Source organism: Oncorhynchus nerka, linkage group LG22 (genome assembly GCF_034236695.1).
Source record: "Oncorhynchus nerka isolate Pitt River linkage group LG22, Oner_Uvic_2.0, whole genome shotgun sequence".
In the NCBI taxonomy this organism is placed as follows: domain Eukaryota; kingdom Metazoa; phylum Chordata; class Actinopteri; order Salmoniformes; family Salmonidae; genus Oncorhynchus; species Oncorhynchus nerka.
Window position 1 is genome coordinate 24637026 of NC_088417.1, and position 26805 is coordinate 24663830.

A 26805-nucleotide genomic window follows, 5' to 3' on the forward strand; every position below is an offset into this window, starting at 1 on the left:
TAAAAGTTATGAAAGAATAACAATTCCTAACCCCAATGATGATAGGCTTACATGTATGATAGAACTACACATACATATGAAGACTAGGACCTAGGCTATAGGTCTATAATTGAACAGACCTGCAATGCCAGCATTAAATTGAAGTGTGAATACATAACCTAGAATGACAGTTTTGTTATTTGAATTAAATCAATACACCATTTCCTTTGGGATTCCCAAAATATCAGATTTTGCTGTGTATGCAAACACACCAGCTTGGTCATGGAAAATGTGCACATAAATACACACTGACAAGCTATAAGAACCCCTCAATCATTCCAGACTGGAGATGTATAATTGACCCAGGGGTGGACTTAGTGATTTGGAGGCCCCAGGCAGAGCCCCCCCCAATAAAAAAAGGGATTCATTAGGAAAGACATGCAATTTAACAGTACAAATGTATTACCTTTTAATGTGCCATGAACACAACCATTCATGATGTTTATCTGATTGTCAAGCACGTTAATCCAAAAATAATAAAAAATAATCCTTCAATTCGCAAGCCCCTCCAGAGGTTGAAAAGGTTAGGCATTGGCCCTCAAATCCTCAAAAAGTTATAGAGCTGCACCACTGAGAGCATCTTGACTGGCTGAATCACTGCTTGGTATGGCAACAGCACCGCCCTCGCCCGCATGGCGCTACAGAGGGTGGTGCGGACAGCCCAGTACATCCATGGGGTCGAGCTCCCTGCCATCCAGGAACTCTATATCAGGCGGTGTGGAAAATATTAAAGACTCCAGCCACCCAAGCCATACACTGTTCTCTCTGCTTCAGCACGGCAGGCGGTACCAGTGCATCAAGTCTGACACCAACAGGCTCCTGAACACCTTCTATCCCCAAGCCATATCACTGCTAAATATTCTGAACAAAAATATAAACGTAACATGGAACAATTTCAAAGATTTTACTGAGTCACAGCTCATATAAGGAAATCAGTCAATTGAAATAAATTCTTTAGGCCCTAATATATGTATTTCACATGGCTGGGAATACAGATATGAATCTGTTGGTCACAGATTTAAAAAAAGGTAGGGGCGTGGATAATAAAATTGATGGAATAAAATAAAATGGATCAGTCAATATTTGGTGTGACCACCAAATACTGTGCGCAACACATCTCCGTCGCATCGAGTTGATCAGGATGTTGATTGTGGCCTGTCTTACTCCTCTTCAATGGCTGTGCGAAGTTGCTGGATATTGGTGGGAACTGGAACATGCTGTCGTACAGGTGTATCCAGAGCATCCCAAACATGCTCAATGGGTGACAGTTCTGATGAGTATGCAGGCCATGGAAGAACTGGGACATTTCCAGCTTTCAGGAATTGTGTACAGATCCTTGCGACATGGGGCTGTGCATTATCATGCTGAAACATGAGGTGACGGCGGCGGATGAATGGCACGACAATGGGCAAAGGATCTCGTTTTGGTATATTTGTGCATTCCAATTGCCATCGATAAAATGCAATTATGTTTGTTGTCCGTAGCTTATGCCTGCCCATACCCTAACCCCACCCCCACCAATGCTGATCAGCAAACCGCTCGCCCACATACATGTGGTCTGCTTTGTGAGGCTGGTTGGACTTACTGCCAAATTCTCAAAAACTACGTTGGAGGCGACTTATGGTTGAGCAATTAACATTAAATTCTCTGTAAACAGCTCTGGCAGACATTCTGGCAGTCATCATACCAATTGCACGCACTCTCAAAACTTGTGGCATTGTGTTGTGTGACAAAACAGCACATTTTAATGGCCTTTTATTGTCTCCAGCACAAGGTGCACCTGTGTAATGAACATGCTAAATCAGCTTCTTTAAATGCCACACCTGTGAGGTGGATGGATTATCTTGGCAAAGGAGAAATGCTCACTAGCAGGGATGTAAACACATTTTGAGAGAAATAAGGTTTTTGTGCATTTATTTCAGCTAATGAAACATGGAACCAACACTTTACATGCCACGCTTATATTTTTGTTCAGTGTAGTTAACATAATGGCTATACAGACAGTCTCTATGCACACTCACACACAATGACACTCCAACAGACATTTATACTGACTCTACACACACTGACAATCATCATTACCCTGCTGCTACTCTATTTTCATATATCCTGATGACTAGTCCCCTTATCCATATACACAGCTACCTCTATCACTTCAGTATCCCTGCACATTTTAAATATGGTATTGGAACTGACCCTGTAGATTGCTTCTTATTTTCTCGTGTTCTTATTTCTTGTTTTTATTTACTGTGCTTTTGTTCTACCTTGTGTATTTTGTGCTACATTGATATTGATCACTTCATTGTTGGGTTTGGAGCTTGCAAGAAAGGCATTTCACTGTACTTGTGCACGTGACATTACAACTTTGAACTTGAAGGGGCTGAAACTATCTCACCAGAGAAAGCATCCGAGTGAGCAAAACAGCGAATATATGTAGCCCATGTTTCTGATGCTGTCTGGCCAAAAACAGTATGACATGTTATCATCTTTTTGGCCAGACAGCATCTGATACATGGGCTACACGTACATGTAATTTGCCTATTATCAGCAGCACCTGTCTTTTTACTAAAGACATGCGTATTTATACCCCTAGAGTGTAAGGGCCTGGGGCTGGGTTTGTACTAAGCTAACATCTGGAATTGTTTTCAGATCCTTTAGCCATTTTATTTAGGACCCCTGTAGGTAGAACAATTATTGGATGAAACAATGAATTTACTGCTTTTAGCCCATAGAAACACAGTGAATAACAGATTCATAAATGGAAAAACAGTCCCATTTTTTTCCTCTAAAATAAGTATGTTTTGAAGTGTCTGTCCTATATCTGAGGGATATAAGAAAGCTCTGGAAAATGTATATATCTTTTTTTTTTACCGTGGAATATACCTTTTACATCCATTCATTTTTCTGCCCGGTACCAGGTTACCTTCAGACGAGTCCCGTGACACTTGTGTTTGTGAGAGTCTCATCTTTCTATAGAGGAGTCATATTAGCGTGGTAGCCCAAACTACTCGGACGTTACAGACTTTTTGTAAAATACCAATTTTCGGGAATTCTCCTGGTCTAACACAGCTGTAGCTCGGCAACCCATGGTAGGCCGACATTACCGGATGCGATGGATTTAAATGGAGCCAATACAACAACAAAAAAGATATCTCAAGCTTAAACAGACAGATTTGGATGTTTAAAAAAAAAAATGATGATGTATTTATTATGCCTCGAGCGGAGCATGGGGGGGCCTCAAGCAGAGAAATTATTATTATTATTTAATTATGCATAGCTCATGAGGCCCCTTGATGATGTGAGGCCAGAGGCAATTGCCTCTTCTGCCTAATGGTAAAGCCACCATTGAATTGACCTTGACTTGAGAAGCACAGGAGAGCTGTTCAAAACATACCTTTCTTGATAGCTGGTTGGATTTCAAAGATGTGAAGAAGGCATTCAGCTGGTTTGCCCCTTAGGGCCACCTTAAGCAACTTGGATGACAGTGGAAGTTAACTTGATAAAACTGCTTCTTTATTGTTAAAAGTAAAAACAACGCGTTTCGGTCCTTGGTCTTCATCAGATTTTAAATTATAGATGGAAAAATGTTTATTATACATTTCAGATTGGCCCTCTATAAACTCAGCAGGGACCAGTCACGGGAATACAAAACAGCATGATGTGATTGGTTAAAGAGGTAGCAGATTATGAGAAAGGGCAGAAACATGTTGGTTACACTATCCTCCAAGAGTTGCTGAATGACATTCACCTTTACTTCGGTTTGCTCCTCAATTCTTGCACCTGTCCTTGGTTAGAGAGTGAAGTAGCAGCATCAGTTCTCTTCCTTTTGCATGGATTTCAATTTTAAGTGAAGTTGACAACTAAAAAGAGCACATGGTTATCAGATATGTTCAAGTTATAGTTAGAGTCATGGTATTTACATTTTTCAAAACGTCTAAATTAATACTCAAAATGCAAATAACGTGATTGAACTATATATAAATGCCCAGTCGATGTAGGAAGAACAAAAAAACGTATGTTGCTAAACACAAATTTCATACAAGTTGGTTCATTGAATGCACCCCATGTTTCCATACCAGGAAGTGTGTGACGTTGGCGCGCTCGTTGAAAGCAAACCCCGGGCAGACGTACAACGATGTTAACGTTAGTTGACAGACATTTAACGACTTAAAATAAATATATAGCTACCCTTTCTTGTCACATTTGATTTTTGTTGCAAAACACACGGGTTGCAGCCATCGGTCATGGAGTTATCACCGCTTATAAAGAAGATTGGTAAGCCAAATAACGTTACTGTACCCAACTAGCTACAAAAGTTGCTCCGTGGTGTTGCTGTGATTTTTGTTTTTAGCTAACGTTAGCTAATATGCCTTGATGTCATTCTTCTTGATAGTGCTGGATAGTGCTAACAACTCTTACAACAGTCAGTAGTTGTTGCTACTAATGCACATTCATCCAATATCTAGCTAACTACATTTCGTTTTATATTGAGGGGAAATACCTAGCTAGATAAGGTTAGCTAACCACTAGTTAGCTTAGCTGACTAACGGTAAACTCAACTCCACGATTTAACTACTTCACCGTGGTCTTGTTTTGTACAGGTCACTCCTTGGCAGAGATCAGAGTCCGAGCATTGAAGAGCATCATCTGTAAGCTAGACCACTCTCTCCTCTCTGTCTCTGACCTGGTCCAGGAGAAGATGCTGTTTGTTTACCTGCTGGAGTGGTTTAACTTCCCCGAGGTGCCAATGCAAGAGGAGGTCCTGCAGCTGATCAGTACTCTGTCCAAGGTACCAAAACTGGTCCTCATGACCACAACCTAGTCTGACAACTAGCTAAACTAGAGTACATACTGATGCTATTATGATTGATTAGCCTTTGACAAGCAACCTGTAGCATTCTTGCATCTTACAAAAATGATTAGAACATATATAGGGAGAGTAATGTCATGTTGAATCAATTTAACATGTTTTTACAGTATACCTGTGGACTGCATGTCTGTATAAACTGTGCTCTTTAGGAACACATGTATTCTGTATTTTTTTTCTTCATAGCACCCTACTGCAGCCCAGATGCTGAGAGATGTCGGGGCAGTGGAGTTTCTCACCCAACTCTCCCCCAACGTAGAGCCACCGTTACGGGCCATCATCGACGGCATCTTCGATCTGCTGTTTCAACTTCCGGAGCTGCTTCCTGCTTGTCCAACCATCTATTCTAATATACACCAGCTACAGAACACCACTACTGCAGGTATATATCAAGAGATGGAATTATAGAATTAGAATGAATAGAATGGGTGTCCCCATTCAATTCAATGATTGCATAATGGGTGGACTGGCAGCCATTATGAGTGTACAACCCGATTCTAATATCTCATAACTTTGCAAATATAGGGCCAGCGTTGCTAGTTAGCAACGGCGCTAGTGGTTATCAATGCCACTGGTCCCATGCATTTGTTTAGTTTCTAAATCAGCCACATGGAATCATTACATTGTCTTAACCTGTATTTTTTTCGCCCTAGACCCATTCCTGGAAGTAACAGCAGGAAGTGTACCGTTTAATCTGTGCTGTGATTTGTTAGAGTCAACTCAACTGACATCCCAAAAAATACATTCCATTGCATGAGGCACATCAGTTAGCATAATTTGAATGAACATTCTACATTACCATGGCAATCCCGCATCAGTTAATAGAACATTCCAAATTACCATGGAAATTATCGAATTGCGAGTGCACCCTTGAGTTTACCAGTCAAATTGCTAGGGTTAGAGCTTCCAAGCCTGTTCTATTCATTCTATTTCTATGGATAGAATATTATATGCATTGTTTTTAAATTATGGTTTTATGCTGATATTATGCTGCTGTTGTAGTTCCCCTAGAAGAGGACTCTCCAGCGGTGGGCTATTTCCAGACAAAGAGGCCGAGTCATATTGATGTTCCACCACAGAGGATAGCAGGTATTTTACTTCATCCAAATACAGCAAACTCATCGCTTTTTGGAGATATTCGCCCTTTTAATCTCAAAATAGGCCATCCATGTGAATCGTGTAGATCTGTATAAAAACATTTTTTGTTGTTGGTGGGTCTGATTTTCATATGGAAATCATTGACTGGGCACAGAATGCATAAGTACGGGTCCTACAAAAATAATATCAAACAAAGAGTTTTGAGCGTGATGTCAGAGGTCATATCAGAGTAAGTGTTTCGTAGGCAGGCTCTGTCATCTCTCTACGCCACAAGCTAGGGGGCTGTGTACACTGTGATACGTTTTTAACAAGCGCACAGGCATATAAATTGGTCTGATTTACCAGAACGTCTACTAAAGTTTCCCTTTGCCCTCATGTTTCTTAGCGATTTACATAGTTTTGTTCACACGCTAGGTTTCTTTTCAATGTTAGTTTGGCTTTGATGCAACTGCTGTCCATGAGACATCTGAGATTCTCCACTGTTACCATGGCAACCTCACACCCTTAAAGGGGCAGCTGATAATTTGTCTCGCCTAAGTGACTCATATTTCAGGGTACATTGTGCCTGATTGCACTCCAAAAATAATTTATTCATGAAATCCTTGCAAAAAAATGTCAGCGTAAAGCCCTGTATAGCTACTCACTGGACTCTATGATCACTCGGCTACACATGCCTCTCCCTAATGTCAATATGCCTTGTCTATTGCTGTTTTGTTCCACCCCCCCACACATGCAGTGACCTCACCTGGCTTAAATGGTGCCTCTAGAGACAAAACCTCTCTCATCGTCACTCAGTGCCTAGGTTTACCTCCACTGTACTCACATCCTACCATACCCTTGTCTGTACATTATACCTTGAATCTATTCTTCCGCGCCCAGCAACCTGCTCCGTTTACTCTGTTCCAAACGCACTAGACGACCAGTTCTTATAGCCTTTAGCCGTACCCTTATCCTACTCCTCCTCTGTTCCTCTGGTGATGTAGAGGAACTCCTGCAGCGCCTAGCTCCACTCCCATTCCACAGGCGCTCTCATTTGTTGACTTCTGTAACTGTAAAAGCCTTGGTTTTATGCATGTTAACTTTAGAAGCCTCCCTAAGTTTGTTTTATTCACTGCTTTAGCACACTCTGCCAACCCGGATGTCCTAGCCTTGTCTGAATCCTGGCTTAGGAAGGCCACCAAAAGTCCTGACATTTCCATCCCAAACTATAACATTTTCCGAACAAGATAGAACTGCCAAAGGGGGCGGAGTTAGCCTGCAGAGTTCTGTCATACTATCCAGGTCTGTGCCAAACAACTCAAACTTCTACTTTTAAAAATCTACCTTTCCAGAAACAAGTCTCTCAATGTTGTCGCTTGTTATTGACCCACTTCAGCCCCCAGCTGTGCCCTGGACACCATATGTGAAGTGATCGCCCCCCATCTATCTTCTTAGCACGCCGACCGTCCTACAATCTAAACTAGATGCCCTCAATCTCACACAAATGATCAAGTAACCCACCAGGTACAACCCTAAATCTGTAACCATGGGCACCCTTTTAGATATCATCCTGACCAACTTGCCCTCTAAATACACTTCTACTGTCTTCAACCAGGATCTCAGCGATCATTGCCTCATTGCCTGCGTGCGTAATGGGTCCACGGTCAAACGACCACCCCTCATCACTGTCAAATGCTCCCTAAAACACTTCACCGAGCAGGCCTTTCTAATCGACCTGGCCCGGGTATCCTGGAAGGATCATCCTGTCAGTGGAGGATGCCTGGTTTCTCTATAAAAGTGCTTTACTCACCACATAAAAAAATGTAGAACTTAGAACAGATATAGCCCTTGGTTACCTCCAGACCTGTCTGCCCTTGACCAGCACAAAAACACCCTGTGGCGTTCTGCATTAGCATCGAATAGCCCCGTGATATGCAACTTCTCAGGGATGTCAGGAACCAATATACTCAGTCAGTTAGGAAAGCAAAGGCTAGCTTTTTCAAACAGAAATTTGCATCCTCTAGAACTAATTCCAAAAAGTTTTGGGACACTGTAAAGACCTTGGAGAATAAGAGCACCTCCCAGCTGCCCACTGCACTGAGGCGAGGTAATACTGTCACCATCAATAAATCTATGATAATCAATGATTTCAACAAGCATTTTTCTACAGCTGGCCATGTTTTTTACCTGGCTACCCCTACCCTGGCCAACAGCTCAGCTCCCCCTGCAGCAACTTGCCCAAGCCCCCCCCCCCCTCTGCTTATCCTTCACCCAAATCCAGATAACTAATGTTCTGAAAGAGCTGCAAAATCTGGATCCCTACAAATTAGCTGTGCTACACAATCTGGGCCCTCTCTAAAAGTATCTGCTGAAAATGTTGCAACCCCTATTATGAGCCTGTTCAACCTCTCTTTCGTATCGTCTGAGATCTCCAAAGATTGGAAAGCTGCCACGGTCATCCCCCTCTTCAAAGGGGGAGACACTTTCGACCCTAACTGTTATAGACCTGTATCCAACCTGCCCTGCCTTTCTAAAATCTTTGAAAGCCAAGTTAATAAACAGATCACCGACCATTTCGAATCCCACCGTACCTTCTCCACTATGCAATCTGGTTAGTGAGCTGGTAATGGGTGCACCTCAGCCACACTCAAGGTCCTAAACGATATCATAACCGCCATCAATAAAAGACGGTACTGTGCAGCCCTCTCCATCGACCTGGCCAAGGCTTTTGACTCTGTCAATCAACGCATTCTTATCGGCAGACTAAGTAGCCTTGGCTTCTCAAATGACTGCCTCACCTGGTTCACCAACTTCTTCTCGGATAGAGTTCAGTGTGTCAAATCGGAGGGCCTGTTGTCTGGACCTCTGGCAGTCTATGGGGGTGCCACAGGGTTCAATTCTCAGGCCGACTCTTATCTCTGTATATTTCAGTGGTGTCTCTCTTGCTGCTGGTGATTCTCTGATCCACCTCTACGCAGACGACACCATTCTGTATACATCTGGCCCTTCTTTGGACACTGTGCTAGCAAACCTCCAAACGACCTTCAGTGCCATACAACACTCCTTCCGTGGCCTCCAACTGCTTTAAAATACTAGTAAAACTAAGCGCATGCTCTTCAACCGATTGCTTCCGGCCCGCCCGACTAGCATCACTACTCTGGACTGTTCTGACTTAGAATATGTGGACAACTACAAATACCTAGTTGTCTGGTTAGACTGTAAACTCTCCTTCCAGACTCACATAAAGTATCTCCAATCCAAAATGAAATCTAGAATCGGCATCCTATTTCGCAACAAAGCCTCATTCACTCATGCTGCCAAACATATCCTCGTAAAACTGACCATCCTATCGATCCTTGACTTCAGCGATGTCATTTACAAAATAGCTCCCAACACTCTACTCAGCAAACTAGATGTAGTCTATCACAGTGCCGTCTGTTTTGTCACCAAAGCCCCATATACTACCCACCACTGCAACCTGTATGCTCTTGTTGGCTGGCTCCAGGTCATCTTTAAGTCTATGCTAGGTAAAGCCCCGCCTTATCTCAGCTCACGGGTCACCATAGCAACACCCACCCGTAGCACGCGCTCCAGCAGGTATATTTCACTGGTCCTCCCCAAAGCCAACACTTCCCTTGGCCGCCTTCCCTTCCAGTTCTCTGCTGCCAATGACTGGAACGAATTGCAAAAATCACTGAAGCTGGAGTCTTATACCTCTGCCTCTAACTTTAAGCATCAGTTGTCAGAGCAGCTTACTGATCGCTGTACCTGTACACAGCCAATCTGTAAATAGCACACCCAACTACCTCATCCCCATATTGTTACTTATCCTCTTGTTCTTTTGCACCCCAGTATCTCTACTTGCACATCATCATCTACACATCTATCACTTCAGTGTTGGAAATTGTAATTATTTCGCCTTTATGGCCTGTTTATTGCCTTACCTCCCTACTCTTCTACATTTGCACACACTGTACATAGATTTTTCTATTGTGTTATTGGCTGTACATTTGCTTACGTGGAAATCTGTGCTATTGTTTTTGTCGCAGTCCTTTGCTTTATCTTGGCCGGTTTGCAGTTGTAAATGAGAACATGTTCTCAACTGGCCTACCTGGTTAAATAAAGCTGAAATAAAATAAAATGTGCCAATTTCTGATGTCTATTTGCAGTGAATAACTCCGTTGGATGTCTGAAGTTTTCTACATTTCCCTGGTTGGCTTTGACCACAACAGACCAACACATATTGTCATCCAATGAGAGGTTGGTCTCATCAGAACTTTGTTGAGCAGAGATTTCGCTCTCTTCAGAGTGTTAATGTGATTTTTAAATATAGTTGTTTAACTATGTTTATGTAATTGGAATAAGCTACGTTATCTATTATTGTTTTGTTTTACCAGTTCTCTAAGGAGTAACAACCACAACTTGGTGAGGACCACGTGTGAGCTCCTACGTGATGTCATCATGCAGGACTTCCCGGCTGAGATATTTCTCCAGCGTCCCAGTATCGTGCAGGCAAGATACTTTATATGTTTTCATTTGTGGTAAGAAAGAACACTCAGTTATCCTGTTCTTTTCCAGTATGGCCAAATAGTGCCAAATAGATGACCAGCCACCACCCGTGGCCTGGGCCTCCACAGGGTCGATAGGAGCTACTAGATGGATTGAATCACTGGTATTTAGAGCCATGACATTAGCTAACAACAGAAGACAGTGAATCTGAACAGGAGACATATGCCAACTCCAATAACTGAATTCTAGGTTGTCTTTTATTTAGTGTTGTGTTATTTACAGCTCCTACTGTATATCAGCCTATTGTTTCTGGGCCTTTCTGAGCTGGCCTTTCTGAGCTGGAAGTGTTCAATCGGTACAATCACTCTTTCATGAATGGTTATAAACTGGACTGTTTGCCATTGCTGTTCTGTCGTATATTGTCATTGACGGAGAGCATCTGAACGCATCCTAACCCTAACTTACATGCCTTAAACCTGACTTAAAGCTGAAATCTGCATAAGGGGACACAGCGCCACTGTTTTCTCCAGCACATTTGTTATTATTTTTAGTTTTAGAGCTGCCAGAATTGAAAATATATATATATTTTCCTGGCACCACACTCCCAGAGCCCTCACCTCCTCCTTGTAGGCTGTCTCGTCATTGTTGGTAATCAATTCTACTATTGTTGTGTCGTCTGCAAACTTGATGATTTGAGTTGGAGGCGTGCGTGGCCACGCAGTCGTGGATGAACAGGGAGTACAGGAGGTGACTGAGCATGCACCCTTGTGGGGCCCCAGTGTTGAGGATCAGCGAAGTGGAGGTGTTGTTTCCTACCTTCACCACCTAATTGCAGCCCAAATAAATGCTTCACAGAGTTCAAGTAACAGACACATCTCAGCATCAACTGTTCAGAGGAGACTGTGTAAATTGATGCAAAGAAACCACTACTAAAGGACACCAATAATAATAAGAGACTTGCTTGGGCCAAGAAACACGAGCAATGGACATTAGACCGGTGGAAATCTGTCCTTTGGTCTGATGAGTTCCAATTTGAGATTTTTGGTTCCAACCGTAGGGTGTTAGTGAGACGGAGAGTAGATGAACAAATTAACTCTGCATGTGTGGTTCCCACTGTGAAGCATGGAGGAGGAGGTGTGATGATGTGGGGGTGCTTGATTTTATTTAGAAATCAAGGCACACTTAACCAGCATGGCTACCACAGCATTCTGCAGCGATACACCATCCCATCTGGTTTGCGCTTAGTGGAACTATAATCAGTTTTTCTATAGGTCAATGACCCACCACACCTCCAGACTGCAAAGGGCTATTTGACCAAGAAGGAGAGTAATGGAGTGCTGCATCAGATGAACTGGCCTCCACAATCATCTGACCTCAACCCATTTGCGATGGTTTGGGATGAGTTGGACCACAGAGTGAAGAAAAAGCAGCCAACAAGTGCTCAGCATATGTGGGAACTCCTTCAAGACTGTTGGAAAAGCATTCCAGGTGAAGCTGGTTGAGAGAATGTCAAGAGTGTGCAAAACTGTAATCAAGGCAAAGGGTGGCTACTTTGAAGAATCTAAAATATATTTAGATTTTACACTTTTTGATTACTACATGATTCCATGTGTGTTATTTCATAGTTTTGATGTCTTTACTGAGTAGGTGTGTCCACACTTTTGACTGGTACTGTGTGTGTGTGTGTGTAAGTGTATTCAGACCCCTTCCCTTTTTCAAACTTATTCTAAAACGGATTAAATTAAAAATATTCCTCATCAATTTATACACAATGCCCCATAATGACATAGCAAAATCAGATTTTTAGACATTTTTGCACATTTATTAAAATTGAAAAGCAGATTCTTTATTTACATAAATATTCAGAACCTTTGCTATGAGACTGAGAAATTTAGCTCAGGTGCATCTTGTTTTCATTGATCATCCTTGAGATGTTTCTATAATTTGATTGGCGTCCACCTGTGGAAAATTACATTGATTGAACATGATTTATAAAGGCACACACCTGTCTATATAAGGGCCAACAGTTGACAGTGCGTTGTCCGAGCAAAGACCAAGCCATGAGGTCGAAGGAATTGTCCGTAGAGCTCTGAGACAGGATTGTGTTACGGCACAGATCTGGGGAAGGGTGCAAAAAAATATATTTTCAGCATTGAAGGTCCCCAAGAGCACAGTGGCGGCCTCATTCTTAAATGGAAGAGGTTTGCTCAGTTTGGTGATCCAATCGGGGGACAAGGGCCTTGGTCAGGGGAGTGACCAAGAACCTGATGGTCACTCTGACAGAGCTCCAGAGGTCCTCTGGAGATGGGAGAACCTTCCAGAAGGACAACCTTCTCTGCAGCACTCCACCAATCAGGCCTTTATGGTAGAGTGGCCAGACGAAAGCCACCTAAAGACTCTCAGACCATGAGAAACAAGATTCTCTGGTCTGATGAATACCAGATTGAACATTTTGGCCTGAATGCAAGTCCTTAAGTCTGGAGTAAACCTGCCACCATCTCTACAGTAAAACATGGTTGAGGCAGCATCATGCTGTGGGGATGTTTTTCAGCGGCAGGGATTGGGAGACTAGTCAGGATCGAGGGAAAGATGAACAGAGCAAAGTACAGAGATCCTTAATGAAAACTTGCTTGAGTGCTCAGGACCCCAGACTGGGGAGAAGGTTCATCTTCTAACAGGACAACGACCCTAAGCACACAGCCAAGACAATGCAGGAGTGGCTTCAGAACAATTCTCTGAATGTTCTTGAGTGGCCAAACCGGAGCCCGGACTTAAACCCTATCGAACATATCTGGAGAGACCTGAAAATAGCTGTGTAGTGACGCTCCCCATCCAAACTGACAGAGCTTGAAAGGATCTGCAGAGAAGAATGGAAGAAACTCCCCAAGTATAGGTGTGGCAAGGTTGTAGCGTCATTTACATTTTTTATTTTTAATTTCACCTTTATTTAACCAGGTAGGCCAGTTGAGAACAAGTTCTCATTTACAACTGCGACCTGGCCAAGGTAGAGCAAAGCAGTGCGACACAAACAACACAGTTACACATGGGATAAACAAACATACAGTCAATAACACAATAGAAAAATCTATATACAGTGTGTGCAAATCTATTAAGATTAGGGTGGTAAGGCTATAAATAGGACATAGTGGCGAAATAATTACAATGTAGCAATTAAACACTGGAGTGATAGATGTCCAGCTTTTGATTTCTGCAATTCGTTCCAGTCATTGGCAGCAGAGAACTGGAAGGAAAGGCGGCCAAACGAGGAGTTGGCTTTGGGGGTGACCAGTGAAATACCTGCTGGAGTGCATGCTACGGGTGGGTGCTGCTATGGTGACCAGTGAGCTGAGATAAGGCGGGGCTTTACCTAACAAAGACTTATAGATGACCTGGAGCCAGTGGGTTTGGCGACGAATATGAAGCAAGGGCCAGCTAACGAGAGCATACAGGTCGCAGTGGTGGGTAGTATATGGGGCTTTGGTGACAAAACGGATGGCACTGTGATAGACTACATCCAATTTGCTGAGTAGAGTGTTGGAGGCTATTTTGTAAATGACATCGCCAAAGTCAAGGATCGGTAGGATAGTCCGTTTTACGAGGGTATATATGGCAGCATGAGTGAAGGATGCTTTGTTGCGAAATAGGAAGCCATTCTAGATTTAATTTTGGATTGGAGATGTTTAATGAGAGTCTGGAAGGAGAGTTTACAGTCTAATTAGACACCTAGCTATTTGTAGTTGTCCACATATTCTAAGTCATACCCAAGAGGACTTGAGGCTGTAATTGCTGCCAAATGTGCAACAAAGTACTGAGTAAAGGGTCTGAATACTTATGTAAATGTAATATTTAAAAATATATATTTAAAAAAGAAAATCAAAAAATTCTAAGAACCTGTTTTTGCTTTGTCATTGAGATATTGTGTGTAGTTTGAGGAGGAGTACACATATTTTATATATTTTAGAATAAGGCTGTAAAGCAAAAAAATGTGGAGAAAGTCAAGGGGTCTGAATACTTTCAGAATGCAGTGTATATTTTTGCGGACCCCCTGCAATTACCTTTGCAGACTCCTAGTGGGTGAAATGTATCCTACTCCGTCTTAGGTACTCTGTTTTAATGTAAGTTTGACCATATACCATAAGTTTGATCCTTATTCTCTGATTTTCCTGTGTTCCAGAACCTCCTGTCCATCCTGAGGCTGACTCCAGGTGAGAGTGAGGCAGGCTACCTGAGACTGCAGGCAGTGGCCTGTCTACAGCAGCTGTGTGTGGGGCTGAGGAGGAGACTTCGTTTCCACAGAGACCCCAGCTTCTACTCCGCAAAGGAAGGTTGGATTACATCTGGATTATTACATTTTTATTTAATCAGAAAAAGAGTTAAGAATATAATTTTCAAGGCCGAGATAGCTTTATAGTTATTACGCCTATGCGGATTTACTTTCACGACTTTTCACGGCACAGATTTAGTGTGTGATTCAGTTGACATACCAATTATCACTTGGCAGCTAAAATTAATTTCTGCTCAGACATTGTGTCCTGCTGGGTCCCATGTGTCTGAGTAACTCTCAGATCAGAGTGCATCTCACTTTTGAAGAACTCTCTTGTTATTTTTCTTATCTAACTTCATTGCACCAGGTCCTATTTGTAGTCTAATTCTCTTTGATCAGAGTCAGACCTCATCCTTTCCTACGGATCCCATGGCACTTATCTAAGAGTAGAGGTTTTCTACTCCGGTGTCTTTATTATTGTTATGCAGCAAAGGCAAATTCTAGGCAACTAATGATGATGATGATTATTTTCTCTTTCCCTCCATCTTGCGTTCTCCTCTGTAGACCCAGTGTCCCAGAACTCGTCACTGTCTTACTCCCAGGAGGTGCACGGGGGGGGGGCCCAGCGCTCCCTGGCCTCGTCCCCAGGAGGAGAGTGCTTTCCTCGGCCCTCTGTGGTGGGGCGTAACGGCCAAAGACCCAGAGGGGACGGCCAAGATGGGGATGCTGCCTCCAACAGGTGTGTGTCTGTTGGTGTGGTTGTCTGTGTTATTTTTACAGTCAGTCCGGACATTTCTAATTGACTCATTTTTTTTTACAGCTTGCCTCTCAGCAGCAGTAGCTCTCAGAGAGGTGGAGCTGCAGCTCAGGCCTCCAGGCAGACCGCCCCCTCGCCTGCAGACGCAGCCCAACTAGAGCTGCCTGATCTGGGGGTGGAGGACGTCCTCGTGCTGCAGCTCCAGCAGCTCAGCCTGGCCCAGTTTACTGTGGCCACCATGGAGCATGCCATACCACTGCTCAGGACAGGTAGGAGTGAGAGATTTTTTTTGCCTGTGTGCCTCTCTGACTATGTGAAGGTTTTTCAGCCAACATTATTAATGAACAAAAATGTTATCTCCCCCAGACGGCGTGCGTGTGTTCCGGGGTGTGTGTGAGCTGCTGTGTGAGGCGGTGGTCCTGCTGAGAGACAGTGTGTGTGATCTGGTCTGGGACGACACCAGCCTGGTGGGGATGGAGCTGGCAAGTCACAACACCCCTCAGTATTAATATCTGAATATTTACTGATCCACTGACACTAGCTAGCAGACATTAACTAGCAGCCTCACAGTGAAGATAAGCAGAGCACAAATGTACAAATATTACACATTTTCCACAGTGAGTGTATAATGAACATGATGTCATTCTGCAACATGCATGAAAAGTGACACTTTTCAGATTTTTCCTCTGCAGTGTGTGTGCTGGAGGTCACTGAACAGTAAATAGTTAGAATCCGGTACTGTTCTTTGGGTCACAACATTCACTCATACAGATTTGACCATGTAGAGTAATTTGTTATTTGTATCCTGTTAAGAGTGCCTGCTTCTCTGTAAGGAGATGTACGCTCTTGTCAAGCCAAGGCCCTCTCTTGTCCTCCTCTCCCCCAGCTGTTTAATAGGACCCCCGAGCAGCCCAGGGTCCATGCTGTTTTGTCATCTTTAGCTGGAGACTAGCTTGCTGTGTCACTGCCAGGCTTCTTCAGGGCTCCCCAAAGACTTTTTAGTCTGGCCTGGGTTTCTGCTGCCCTCTGCTGGTGTCTGTGCTGTTCTTGGCTTGTGTTTTACAGGGAGAGGGTTCATGATTGATTGATTGATTGATTATGGTTTTGTTGTTTTCAGAGGGCGAAGCTGAAGATTACCATGGAGACACTGGGTGACATCATGACCTATCATGAGAGCTGTTCCTCAGACTGTCCTGAGAGTTCATTGGTCCAGCACAGACTGGCCTACGTAGCCACAGCCGTCTTCACCATCAGACTGCTGCAGACCATACTGCCCCTGGAGAAGGTGTCTTTCTTATTTTTTGCCAGTCTTTTTGAGCTGCATGACTAACCCTAACCAAACAGATGCGTTTCTCCTCTCCAGGCCAGTGGTCATCTCCCGGAGAGTGCTGTGGCAGTCCTCTTGTCTCTGTGTCTGGACCGGCCCTTCAGCTTGGCCTATCCCAGCATGGCGGAGGCTGCGGTGGCCTACCTGGAGCAGGTGAACCCTGAAGGCCATGACCTCTACAGGAGGACCAGCCGTGCTGCTCTCTGGATGGAGTCCACCTGCATGTTTCTTAAGGAGACGCAGCAACAGGTACTGAGATAGAGGAGGCTCGTTTGGAAAGGAGTAGTAGGTGCTCAACCAACGTAATACCAGGTGCAACCAAAAACCATGAGAGGATCCTCCTCGAAGAGGAGTAAGATATGGGTTTTTTTGCTGGAAGATCATGTAGATATTACAAAAAAGACTGAGCTTACATGTTTTACTGTTGCACCTAAATACAATGTTAAGGAGTTTGTTTATATACCTCTACAGGGAGATAAGAACTGGCTTGAATTACTGGAGCTGGCAGACCAGGCCATAGATGGCCTTCCATACCACCAACACCTACCTATTGTCAAGGAGTGCATCCACATCTGCTCCTACTTGTAAGATATCTATTACCACTACTACCTCTATTTATGGTAGATTGAGAAGTCCCCTTTCTGTAAGATCAATACTGCTCATAACTCATTTGAGGAATGGATTCATTGATTCATTAACACATTGTCTTATTTGTGGTTGTATCATCAGGTGGAAGTTTGAGCAGGCCAGTCCACTGCTCCAGACAGAGAGCCAGAGGGTTCTACTGAAGCTTCTGACCCATCCCCTCCTCCCTGTGAAGACTGAGACCTACACCTGCACCCTCAATGTAGTCAAGGTGAGGTCAACCCATAGATCTATTCAATACGATCGGTAATCTGGTAATGCTGGCACTTAACAGATGTTTGGTAGGACAACGATATCATAACATTGCTAATGCTTCTGACCTTTCACCTCTTCATGCGAGGTCATCTGGTAAGCATGTTGTTCACTTTTGACCCCTTAGGAGTGTCTGGGGGTTCAGAATGTGGTCAAGCCCGTGTCGTCAGTCTGTAGTGGGGTTAATTTCCTCCTTCACCCCAAAGTCCTCTACCAGATCAGCGCATTTGGACTCCAGGACCCAATTGGGAAGGTAGTGTGTGCACACGCATGTGTTGTTTAGTGACAAATCAATCTGCTTCTCAAGGGTTTGTCTACGGTCATATAAAATGTTAACAATGTGTAGATGTTGCTCTAGACATACAGCACTGAACCACTTTTTTAAAAAGTCATTATTGCAAAACACAATTTATTCTCAATGACTAAATGAAGGATAAATGGACAAGAAACAGTTGGGTCGCTTGTGAAAAATATGTATTTTTATACTGCTTGCTGTGGGTTCAGGAGTTGATGTGTGATCTATAGGTAAACTCTGCTGCCAAGGATATTCTGCTCTTCCTGCTGAAGTGCCCATTAATGATGACAGCATCAACATGGGAGAGGTTCAACCAGGCACTTTACCCAGTCATCCCCATATTACAGGTACTGTGTACACACCACACACACTCAATGTTTGGCATACATTGGTTATAAACATTGAGAGCTCATGAAGTGAAATACCATTTTTACCTTTTTATGTAGTACTTTGGAAGGGAAAATGCCTAGTGGGATTGCACCTTTTCAGAAAATAACAATCAAAGTGAAACGTCTGCATCCGTCTGAGTACAGTGCCCCATATGGAGCTGCTTCCAAGCAATATTTAGTTATCTGCTCATTTGCATATTCTGTGATATTGTAGCAGTTTTTACCAAAAAAAGCTAGCTTTTTATTAAACGTTGGTGTTTGAAGCAACTGAAATCCAGACAATTGAACATGAATATGCATGGGCTCTTGACAAGGTCGTCAAGTTTGATTTAATTTGCAGCCTTTCGTCTCTGAGCCTGTCACGTCTGTAGAAACCAGATGAAACATTCTCTAATCACGGTGATGCATATTTATTTACTGTTGTGCTCAGCTGGAATTCCCAGATCTTAGTGTGTGTGTGTGTGTGTGTGTGTGTGTAGAGTTACGCAGGCACAGAGGATGCACTGGGAAACTGTGTTCTTCTGATAAGTGAAGTGTCGAACGAGGTGAGAGACGGAGTGTTTCCAAACACAGCCAAGTTGAGAGCTGCACTACGACTACTCTTCACTAAGGAGCCAGAGTAAGTGAGCGTGTCTGTGTAGTAGAGGACTGTTTCTCTGTGTTTGTGTGTGGTAGGGCTGCACGATTAATCCCATTTTAATCGAAATTGCAGTATTGAAATTTGCATTTAGCCGTCTAACTTCCATTGTTTTCAACTTTTGATTTATTTCTCGACTTGACAGAGTTCTCTCTCTGTCTCTCCTCTTTTGGCTGTTTCCCAACCCCACACATGCCAAGCCCCTCCCCCTGTCACTCAAGGATGCAGTTCCTTGAGCTCGAGATTCTCTAAATTCATTGACCAAATAACAGCATGCAGTCAAATTATTTTTCCAAACAATAACGACGCAGCTTTCCACTTTGCATCTACATATTTTACTAGTTAGTTGTTGTGCCCCAAAAAAGTGAGTTGGCCCCTAATGCTAATCGCTAGCTAGCTAGCTGGCTAACTAACTCTGCTGAGATGTAGCAAATCTTGCTAACTTTTGCTCTAATACAGGGCGGTACCAGTGGTGGAGCACATCAGCATTGTTTGTGGAATGTGCCTATTTCAATCTAATTAGAGTCTCATGGAAAACACTTACCAACACTTTGGTTCCTACTTTGTCACAACCATCTCCCTTGTCTTGCCAAACAAAACTGCATTCCAAGTGCCCGTTGTATTCCACCAATACATTTAGAATTATTATTCTATTTCTATGATTCCAACAGTTTACCTTAGACGATTTCTCTCTCTCTCTGTCTCTGTGTGTGTGTGTGTGTGTGTGTGTGCACGCCAGAGTATTTGAGCGGTTGGAAATCACGCTCATCGCTCATGGAGAGGTGCTTGTGCACTGAAAGACTGCCGCTCCAAATTCGCTCCGTTCATTAAAATCACAGTTTAACCAAAACCCATCTATTTTTGTGATGACATGGACTTACCATGAGGGTTTCAAGTATTGAAACCAAACCATATGATTTGAATGAAAAGTATTTGAATAAACATGAAAAGGTGAATGTAAGAAGTACACATTTCAAATAGGCTACATGTCATATTAAACAGCATATCAACACTCTAAATAGGTCAGGAGCCAGACAGGGAGCCTACGAAGCAACAGATATAAATGATTTTGGCTATGTTCTTTCAGTTATTTCATGGCTATAGCCTACAAAGAAATGCATTGTTAGGCATTTGCAAGTTTGACCCAATAGGCTGGTAGGGACTTAAAGCACTCAGCATTTAAACAACATTCCATTGTATTAAATCATTATAGTCTATAAATTGTGCATTTAGGCTGTGACTTACTTAGAATTAAATACACATTTAATGAAAAATGACTTAGTTCCTTTGAATTCATTTTGAGAAACATGAGTTTTGGCTAGTCTATGGCTTCAGGCTCAGGCGATGGTGCCTGGAGTGCAGGCCAGCAGAGGGGAATATCTTCTTCACAGAGCCACCGGGAATGTTAAACACCCTTTTGGCCCCTCTTGCCAAGCTGGGCAGAGATGCAGAGTTGTTTTATTTTTCTATAGGTAGGCCTAATGGTTTGTAAGCAAAATAACCCAATCAAAGCGGAAAGCTCCTTGAACGTGGGAATATGCCAGGCCTATTGTGCCAAAATCAATTATGGCCTATAGATAATATAACAAAAACGAACTAAACGTTTAAGAGCAGATTGTTTTGTTTATGAATACTTTGCTACAATGACACACTCAGTTATCTATCCACCTCGTTCTTTTCTTTTAACATGCGCGTAGTATGTACTCCATCGTGCTTTTGGGATACCAGTCTTTTTAGATTCCACAATGATTCTTTAGTTGTGGACACGACATCACCACCTTCTCTCTTGGTCCTCATCTTTGTAAGTCACCTTGATTTTGCACCTGTGTGTTTTTATCAGTTTCTTTATGAAGAAATGTAGTGAACTCCATGACAGTAGCTAAAGCAAGGGGCTATAGCGGCACACAAGTAGACTACAAATGTGTGCTGGGCCCAGCTCTTAGCTCCGGTCCTAGCTCCGCTCACATACTCTGGTGCACGTGTGCATGTGAGGGGAAAAGGCGAATTTGTCTGTGTGTGTGTCTACTTTTTGAAACTGTCAACTGAATTTGACATTGACTCTCGAGGGCGTTGTAAAACCAGACAACTGTCTCAGTGTTTAGCTATTCTGTTTTCCAACACTGTGTGTTGATGTTGATGGGCATATTACTCCTGTCACTTGTTATAAGCTGATGGACTCAACTCTGTCTCTGGCTGGGGGCTCTTTGTAATGGTTATGGATAACAGCTATCCTCTCCACACAGTCCCTGTCTGTCTATACTGCTTTTGTATGAATATGTATATTTACTCTCTTTATTGTGCTGTGTACTCCGTTAGCTCCTCAGTGTTGTATGGAGGATGTATTAGTTGTATATGAAAGTCCTGAATCTTTGACTGATTCATAGACCCAGAAAAAACAGAGAGAGAAAAGACAGAGATTGATTATTTGAATGCTTGATCAGATTTTCCCCTCTATGAATTTAGCAGCGGCCCACTGCTGATTTTGTTCAAATGTTTGATGGCATACGAACACGGCATAAGCCATGGGAAAATGTGGAGAATAGCAGGAAACTAGCTTTAAAACTCCACAATTTCTCTTTGCCCCAATGGCAAAATATATAGAATTACAGGAAATTAGCTTTGAAACTGCAATTTCTTTCTCAGCCCATGGCAAAATATGTAGAATTACAGGAAATTAGCTTTGAAACTGCAATTTCTTTCTCAGCCCCTGGCAAAATATGTAGAATTACAGGAAATTAGCTTTGAAACTGCAATTTCTTTCTCAGCCCCTGGCAAAATATGTAGAATTACAGGGAATTAGCTTTGAAACTGCAATTTCTTTCTCAGCCCCTGGCAAAATATGTAGAATTACAGGAATTAGCTTTGAAACTGCAATTTCTTTCTCAGCCCCTGGCAAAATATGTAGAATTACAGGGAATTAGCTTTGAAACTGCAATTTCTTTCTCAGCCCCTGGCAAAATATGTAGAATTACAGGAAATTAGCTTTGAAACTGCAATTTCTTTCTCAGCCCCTGGCAAAATATGTAGAATTACAGGGAATTAGCTTTGAAACTGCAATTTCTTTCTCAGCCCCTGGCAAAATATGTAGAATTACAGGGAATTAGCTTTGAAACTGCAATTTCTTTCTCAGCCCCTGGCAAAATATGTAGAATTACAGGGAATTAGCTTTGAAACTGCAATTTCTTTCTCAGCCCCTGGCAAAATATGTAGAATTACAGGGAATTAGCTTTGAAACTGCAATTTCTTTCTCAGCCCCTGGCAAAATATGTAGAATTACAGGAAATTAGCTTTGAAACTGCAATTTCTTTCTCAGCCCCTGGCAAAATATGTAGAATTACAGGAAATTAGCTTTGAAACTGCAATTTCTTTCTCAGCCCCTGGCAAAATATGTAGAATTGAAGGAAATTTGTTTGCCGCTGCTAAAAAAAATCCCAGGAAAAACACGGATATATCGATTGATTAATAGGTTGATTAATTGATGATCTACAGTCCCATACCTCTGAGTATTTGGTGTGATTGCAGGGTCCGAGCTGCAGCAGTCCAACACCTTCTTCCCCACCTGACCAGTGTAGAGGGGGCTACTACAGTCAGACCAACCCTGGCGGGTCCTGTCCTCTCCTCTCTCCCCTCCCTCTTCTGTCTCAACAATGCACTGGACATCAACCTGGACAGCAGCGACCGATCCTTCCTTAAGGTAGGGATAGACGGGCAGCGACATGCAGACAACGTTGGCCTTTATCCCGTTGTAGGTACAGATGTATAGTTATGTGACAAGACTATACCCTAATGCAGAGTGTACACTACACGACTTTCAAAATCTTAACATCGCTCAGCCTCTCACATTAAACTGATGTCTTTCATGTATTTTTTTTGTTGTCTTGCCAACGTAGTGGTGCGCACACTAAACGATCTGGCGCAGACAGGGGGTCACACATACATTATTCACTTGCTCGTAAGGATTCTCCATTGTCTTACCAAAACAGTGTGATGTGATTCGATCAGGCAGTGCCCAGATAGGGCTCTACCTGTGCAGACCGAATGCCATTTTGCCCTTCCAGTCTCCAAAGGGCCCTTTTTGTGTGATTTCTGCCAAAATGATACAAAAAAGTACGGATGAAAGTGTCATTGTTGTTCAGAACCCACTGCCTGCAAGTCGTCGTGGAGTTCGCCTCCACCTACCCCGTCCATTGTTTGAGCCTGTTGATCTGCCCTGTACCTAGCTCGCTCGCTCCTGGTTGTGCCTATTTCCCAGTCTGCCCTGTACGGATATTGCATGTGCCCAGTATGGAAACATGCATGGCTTGAGAGTTGCGGTCTCTGGTCGTGTGTGTGTGTAGCGAACTACCTAGTTTAAATATCAACAGTACTGCCACAGCAGCATAACATTTGATTAACACTTGATGACACTTGATTTAGCCTATATCAACAGTATTTTGGTCTTGTTGGCTGATATGCACAGCAGAGAGAGGCAGAAAGACATGAAGAGGTAAATTTGAATCAATAAAATAAATCTAACTAGCAGATTTAAATCAATCAACATCATTGATCAGCTGACAGCCCACCCTCTTTTCCGATGTCGTTAATGTCTTTAGGCGGCACTGCAACTACTTTTTGTCATGTAGTGCATGTGGACACCTGCTCGTCGAACATCTCATTCTGAAATCATGGGCATTAATATGGAGTTGGTTCCCCCTTTGCTGTTATAATATCCTCCACTAGATGTTGGAACGTTGCTGCGGGGACTTGCTTCCATTCAGCCACAAGAGCATTAGTGAGGTCGGTTACTGATGTTGGGTGATTAGGCCTGGCTCGCAGTCGGCGTTCCCATTTATCCCAAAGGTGTTTGCTGGGGTTGAGGTCAGGGCTCTGTGCAGGCCAGTCAAGTTCTTCCATACCGATCTCGACAAACAATTTCTGTATGGACCTCGCTTTGTGCATAGGGGTATTGTCATGCTGAAACAGGAAAGGGCCTTCCCCAAACTGTTGCCACAAAGTTGGAAGCACAGAATCGTCCAGAATGTTATTGCATGCGGTAGCATTAAGATTTCCCTTCACTGGAACTAAGTTACCTAGGCCGAACCATGAAAAACAGCCCAGACCATTATTCCTCCTCCACCAAATTTTACAGTTGGCACTATGCATTGGGTCAGGTGGTGTTCTCCTGGCATCCGCGAAACCCAGATTCGTCCATCGGACTGCCAGATGGTGACGTGTGATTAATCTCTCCAGAGAATGCGTTTCCACTGCTCCGGAGTCCAATGGCGGCGAGTATTACACATGGTCATCTTGGGCTTGTGTGTGGCTGCTCTGCCATGGAAACCCATTTCATGAAGTGCCCAACGAACAGTTCTTCCAGAGACCATTTGGACCTCGGTAGTGAGTGTTGCGACTGAGGACAGACTATTTTTACTCACTATGCGGTTCCGTTCTGTGAGCTTGTGTGGCCTACCACTTCGCAGCTGCGCCATTGCTGCTCTTAGACGTTTCCACTTCATAATAACAGTACTTACAGTTGACCGGGGCAACTCTAGCAGGGCAGAAATTTGACAAACTGACTTCATGGAAAGGTGACATCCTATGACGGTGCCACACTAAAAGTCACTGAGCTCTTCAGTAAGGCCATTCTACTGCCAATGTTTTTGTTTATGGAGATTGCATGGCTGTGTGCTCGATTGTATACACCTGTCAGCAACTGGTGTAGCTGAAATAGCAGAATCTACTCATTTGAAGGGGTGTCCACATATTATTGTGTATATATAAATCAAATCAAATGTTATTTGTCACATGGGCCGAATACAACAGGTGTAGACAGTACTGTGAAATGCTTACTTACAAGCCCTTAACCAACAATGCAGTTCAAGAAATAGATTTAAAATATTTGCTAAATAAAGTAACACAATACAATAACGAGAATATATACGGGGGTACAGGCTAGTTGAGGTCATTTGTACATGTAGGTAGGGGTGAAGTGACTGTGCATAGACTATGCATATACTGTAGCTAGTTTACAATTTGTGATAATGAGTGTTGTTGTGTGGCGAAGATGCGCTAGGCTGGTCTCTCTCCAAGAATGTCCGCTGACCCCAGCCAAATTCATGTGCACTCATTGTTTCTTTATATCAATTGGCTGTTAATGCTGATCAATTCCCCACTACATATCACATATACATTTAGTCTTGATGTTATCATTAATCTCCTCAATTCACCAAGTAATCTACAATGTTTGGTTGCGGTCATTTCTGTTCATTCAGACAATATATTATTACATTCTCAAAGTGGAAACGTTGTTTGGAGAGCTAAAAAACTGTAACACATATGATCAAGAAGCTTTGGTTTATTTCATTCTATTTAGCAGTTTTGTCGATTTCTTCATTGTCTTAATTTGTGTCTGGTTTCTCTGTCTTGCTGCTTCAAGTGCGTACATGTACCTGGCCTGCGCTCCACATAGGTGTGGCTTCAAGGTCCCTATTTTACATATTGCATAAATAAATAGGCCCATGCTAAAAAAAATATAGATGTTTTTGCTACAGAGGCATTTGGTGTGTTATGAATTTCAAGATATTCATTTTATTTTTGAGCACATGCCCCCTGTGCATGGCCCTGGATTCGATTGTTAATGTAGCTAGAACGAGCTGTGGCTCAAAGCAGGCTCTTTGGCAAGCTCTCATTGGCTATTTGCTGATCACATTCTCAAAACTTGTCTTTGCAAATCTCACACTACAAGAGCTTTGCAGATGTTGTGCCGATAAAATCAAGTATGTTTGAAAATATCGGTACGTCTGGGACTACTCAAAGACGGGATTAGTAGCCCTCAGATGGCGTGTCTGACTCGCCCGCATCAAACGAGCGTCGGTGACGCCCGCTCGCCCCGAGTAGGCAACGACATGGGGATTTTTCTTTACGATTAAAAAAAAACTTTGTCTGGGACCGCTACATCGAGGCCAAATCGTGTAGTGTACCACTGGGTTAAATTGTTCTTACTGTTAGTTGTTTATTTCTTTATGACCATAGGTGGAGTCAGTGGAGAAGCTGTTCAGCATCTTTACCTCTGACACTGTTGACCTGACCCTCAGGAGGTCAGCAGCAGAACAACTGGCTGTCGTCCTACAGGGTGATGTAGCGCTTCATATCCTCCACACAATGCTTTTTAGGATTAGCAAGGGATATGTAGATAAAATATATTTTTTTGGGGGGGAAAAGGGCGTAACACTAGACATAACTCTCCTAAGCTTGGTTAGCGTTGACCTAGAACATCAAAATGGTTCGGAAAGAAAATAAAGTTGTTTTGTGCGAATAGTCACACAAAGAAAAGCTGTCCGTGTTTTTGCAAAGGCGTATGCTTCTACCCACCACCATATGTTTAGGATAAATAATAGAAGTAACTTGAGAAAGGAAAAATATGCAAATTCCATGTATTCTTAGGGTCTAGCATTGTTAGGCAGACAACACTTCATTTTGTATTATTGATGGGCCTATTGTTAATTTATTACTTTCAATCTATTTTCTCCATAGAAACAGCAATGCACCCAGTGTTGAAGAGTCTTGGTGTAACAGATAAAGTGATCTGCTTCATCACAGAGAGTGTGAACGACCACAGGAAGGTGAAAAGACCTCGCAGATCAGCTTGCATATGAATGTGTATGTTTGTCTATGGTTTGCTGTGTTAACACGTGTGTGTGTTCTTCCTCCAGAGCATGGACTGCCTGTTGGAGCCGTGTGTGTGTATTCTGAGAAAGCTGGTGTATGC

At 43.0% G+C, this 26805-nt stretch overlaps 1 protein-coding gene across 1 annotated transcript in view; it reads left to right on the forward strand.

Annotated features, from left to right (window-relative positions):
- Nucleotides 1–4126: 4126 nt before the first annotated feature.
- The window catches only part of rttn (rotatin), a 129634-nt gene continuing 106955 nt past the window's right edge, over nucleotides 4127–26805 (forward strand). The window contains exons 1-21 of the mRNA XM_065007079.1: nucleotides 4127–4314; nucleotides 4641–4828; nucleotides 5093–5288; nucleotides 5909–5995; nucleotides 10153–10243; nucleotides 10381–10495; nucleotides 14667–14817; nucleotides 15321–15495; nucleotides 15577–15782; nucleotides 15880–15995; nucleotides 16631–16798; nucleotides 16877–17089; nucleotides 17312–17424; nucleotides 17570–17696; nucleotides 17865–17990; nucleotides 18263–18379; nucleotides 18901–19040; nucleotides 22581–22752; nucleotides 26070–26169; nucleotides 26571–26659; nucleotides 26750–26805. The exon at nucleotides 26750–26805 is cut by the window's right edge and continues 62 nt beyond it. Coding sequence (XP_064863151.1) covers nucleotides 4284–4314; nucleotides 4641–4828; nucleotides 5093–5288; nucleotides 5909–5995; nucleotides 10153–10243; nucleotides 10381–10495; nucleotides 14667–14817; nucleotides 15321–15495; nucleotides 15577–15782; nucleotides 15880–15995; nucleotides 16631–16798; nucleotides 16877–17089; nucleotides 17312–17424; nucleotides 17570–17696; nucleotides 17865–17990; nucleotides 18263–18379; nucleotides 18901–19040; nucleotides 22581–22752; nucleotides 26070–26169; nucleotides 26571–26659; nucleotides 26750–26805 — 2777 coding nt within the window. The 5' untranslated portion in view covers nucleotides 4127–4283. The remainder of the gene's footprint in view (nucleotides 4315–4640; nucleotides 4829–5092; nucleotides 5289–5908; nucleotides 5996–10152; nucleotides 10244–10380; nucleotides 10496–14666; nucleotides 14818–15320; nucleotides 15496–15576; nucleotides 15783–15879; nucleotides 15996–16630; nucleotides 16799–16876; nucleotides 17090–17311; nucleotides 17425–17569; nucleotides 17697–17864; nucleotides 17991–18262; nucleotides 18380–18900; nucleotides 19041–22580; nucleotides 22753–26069; nucleotides 26170–26570; nucleotides 26660–26749) is intronic.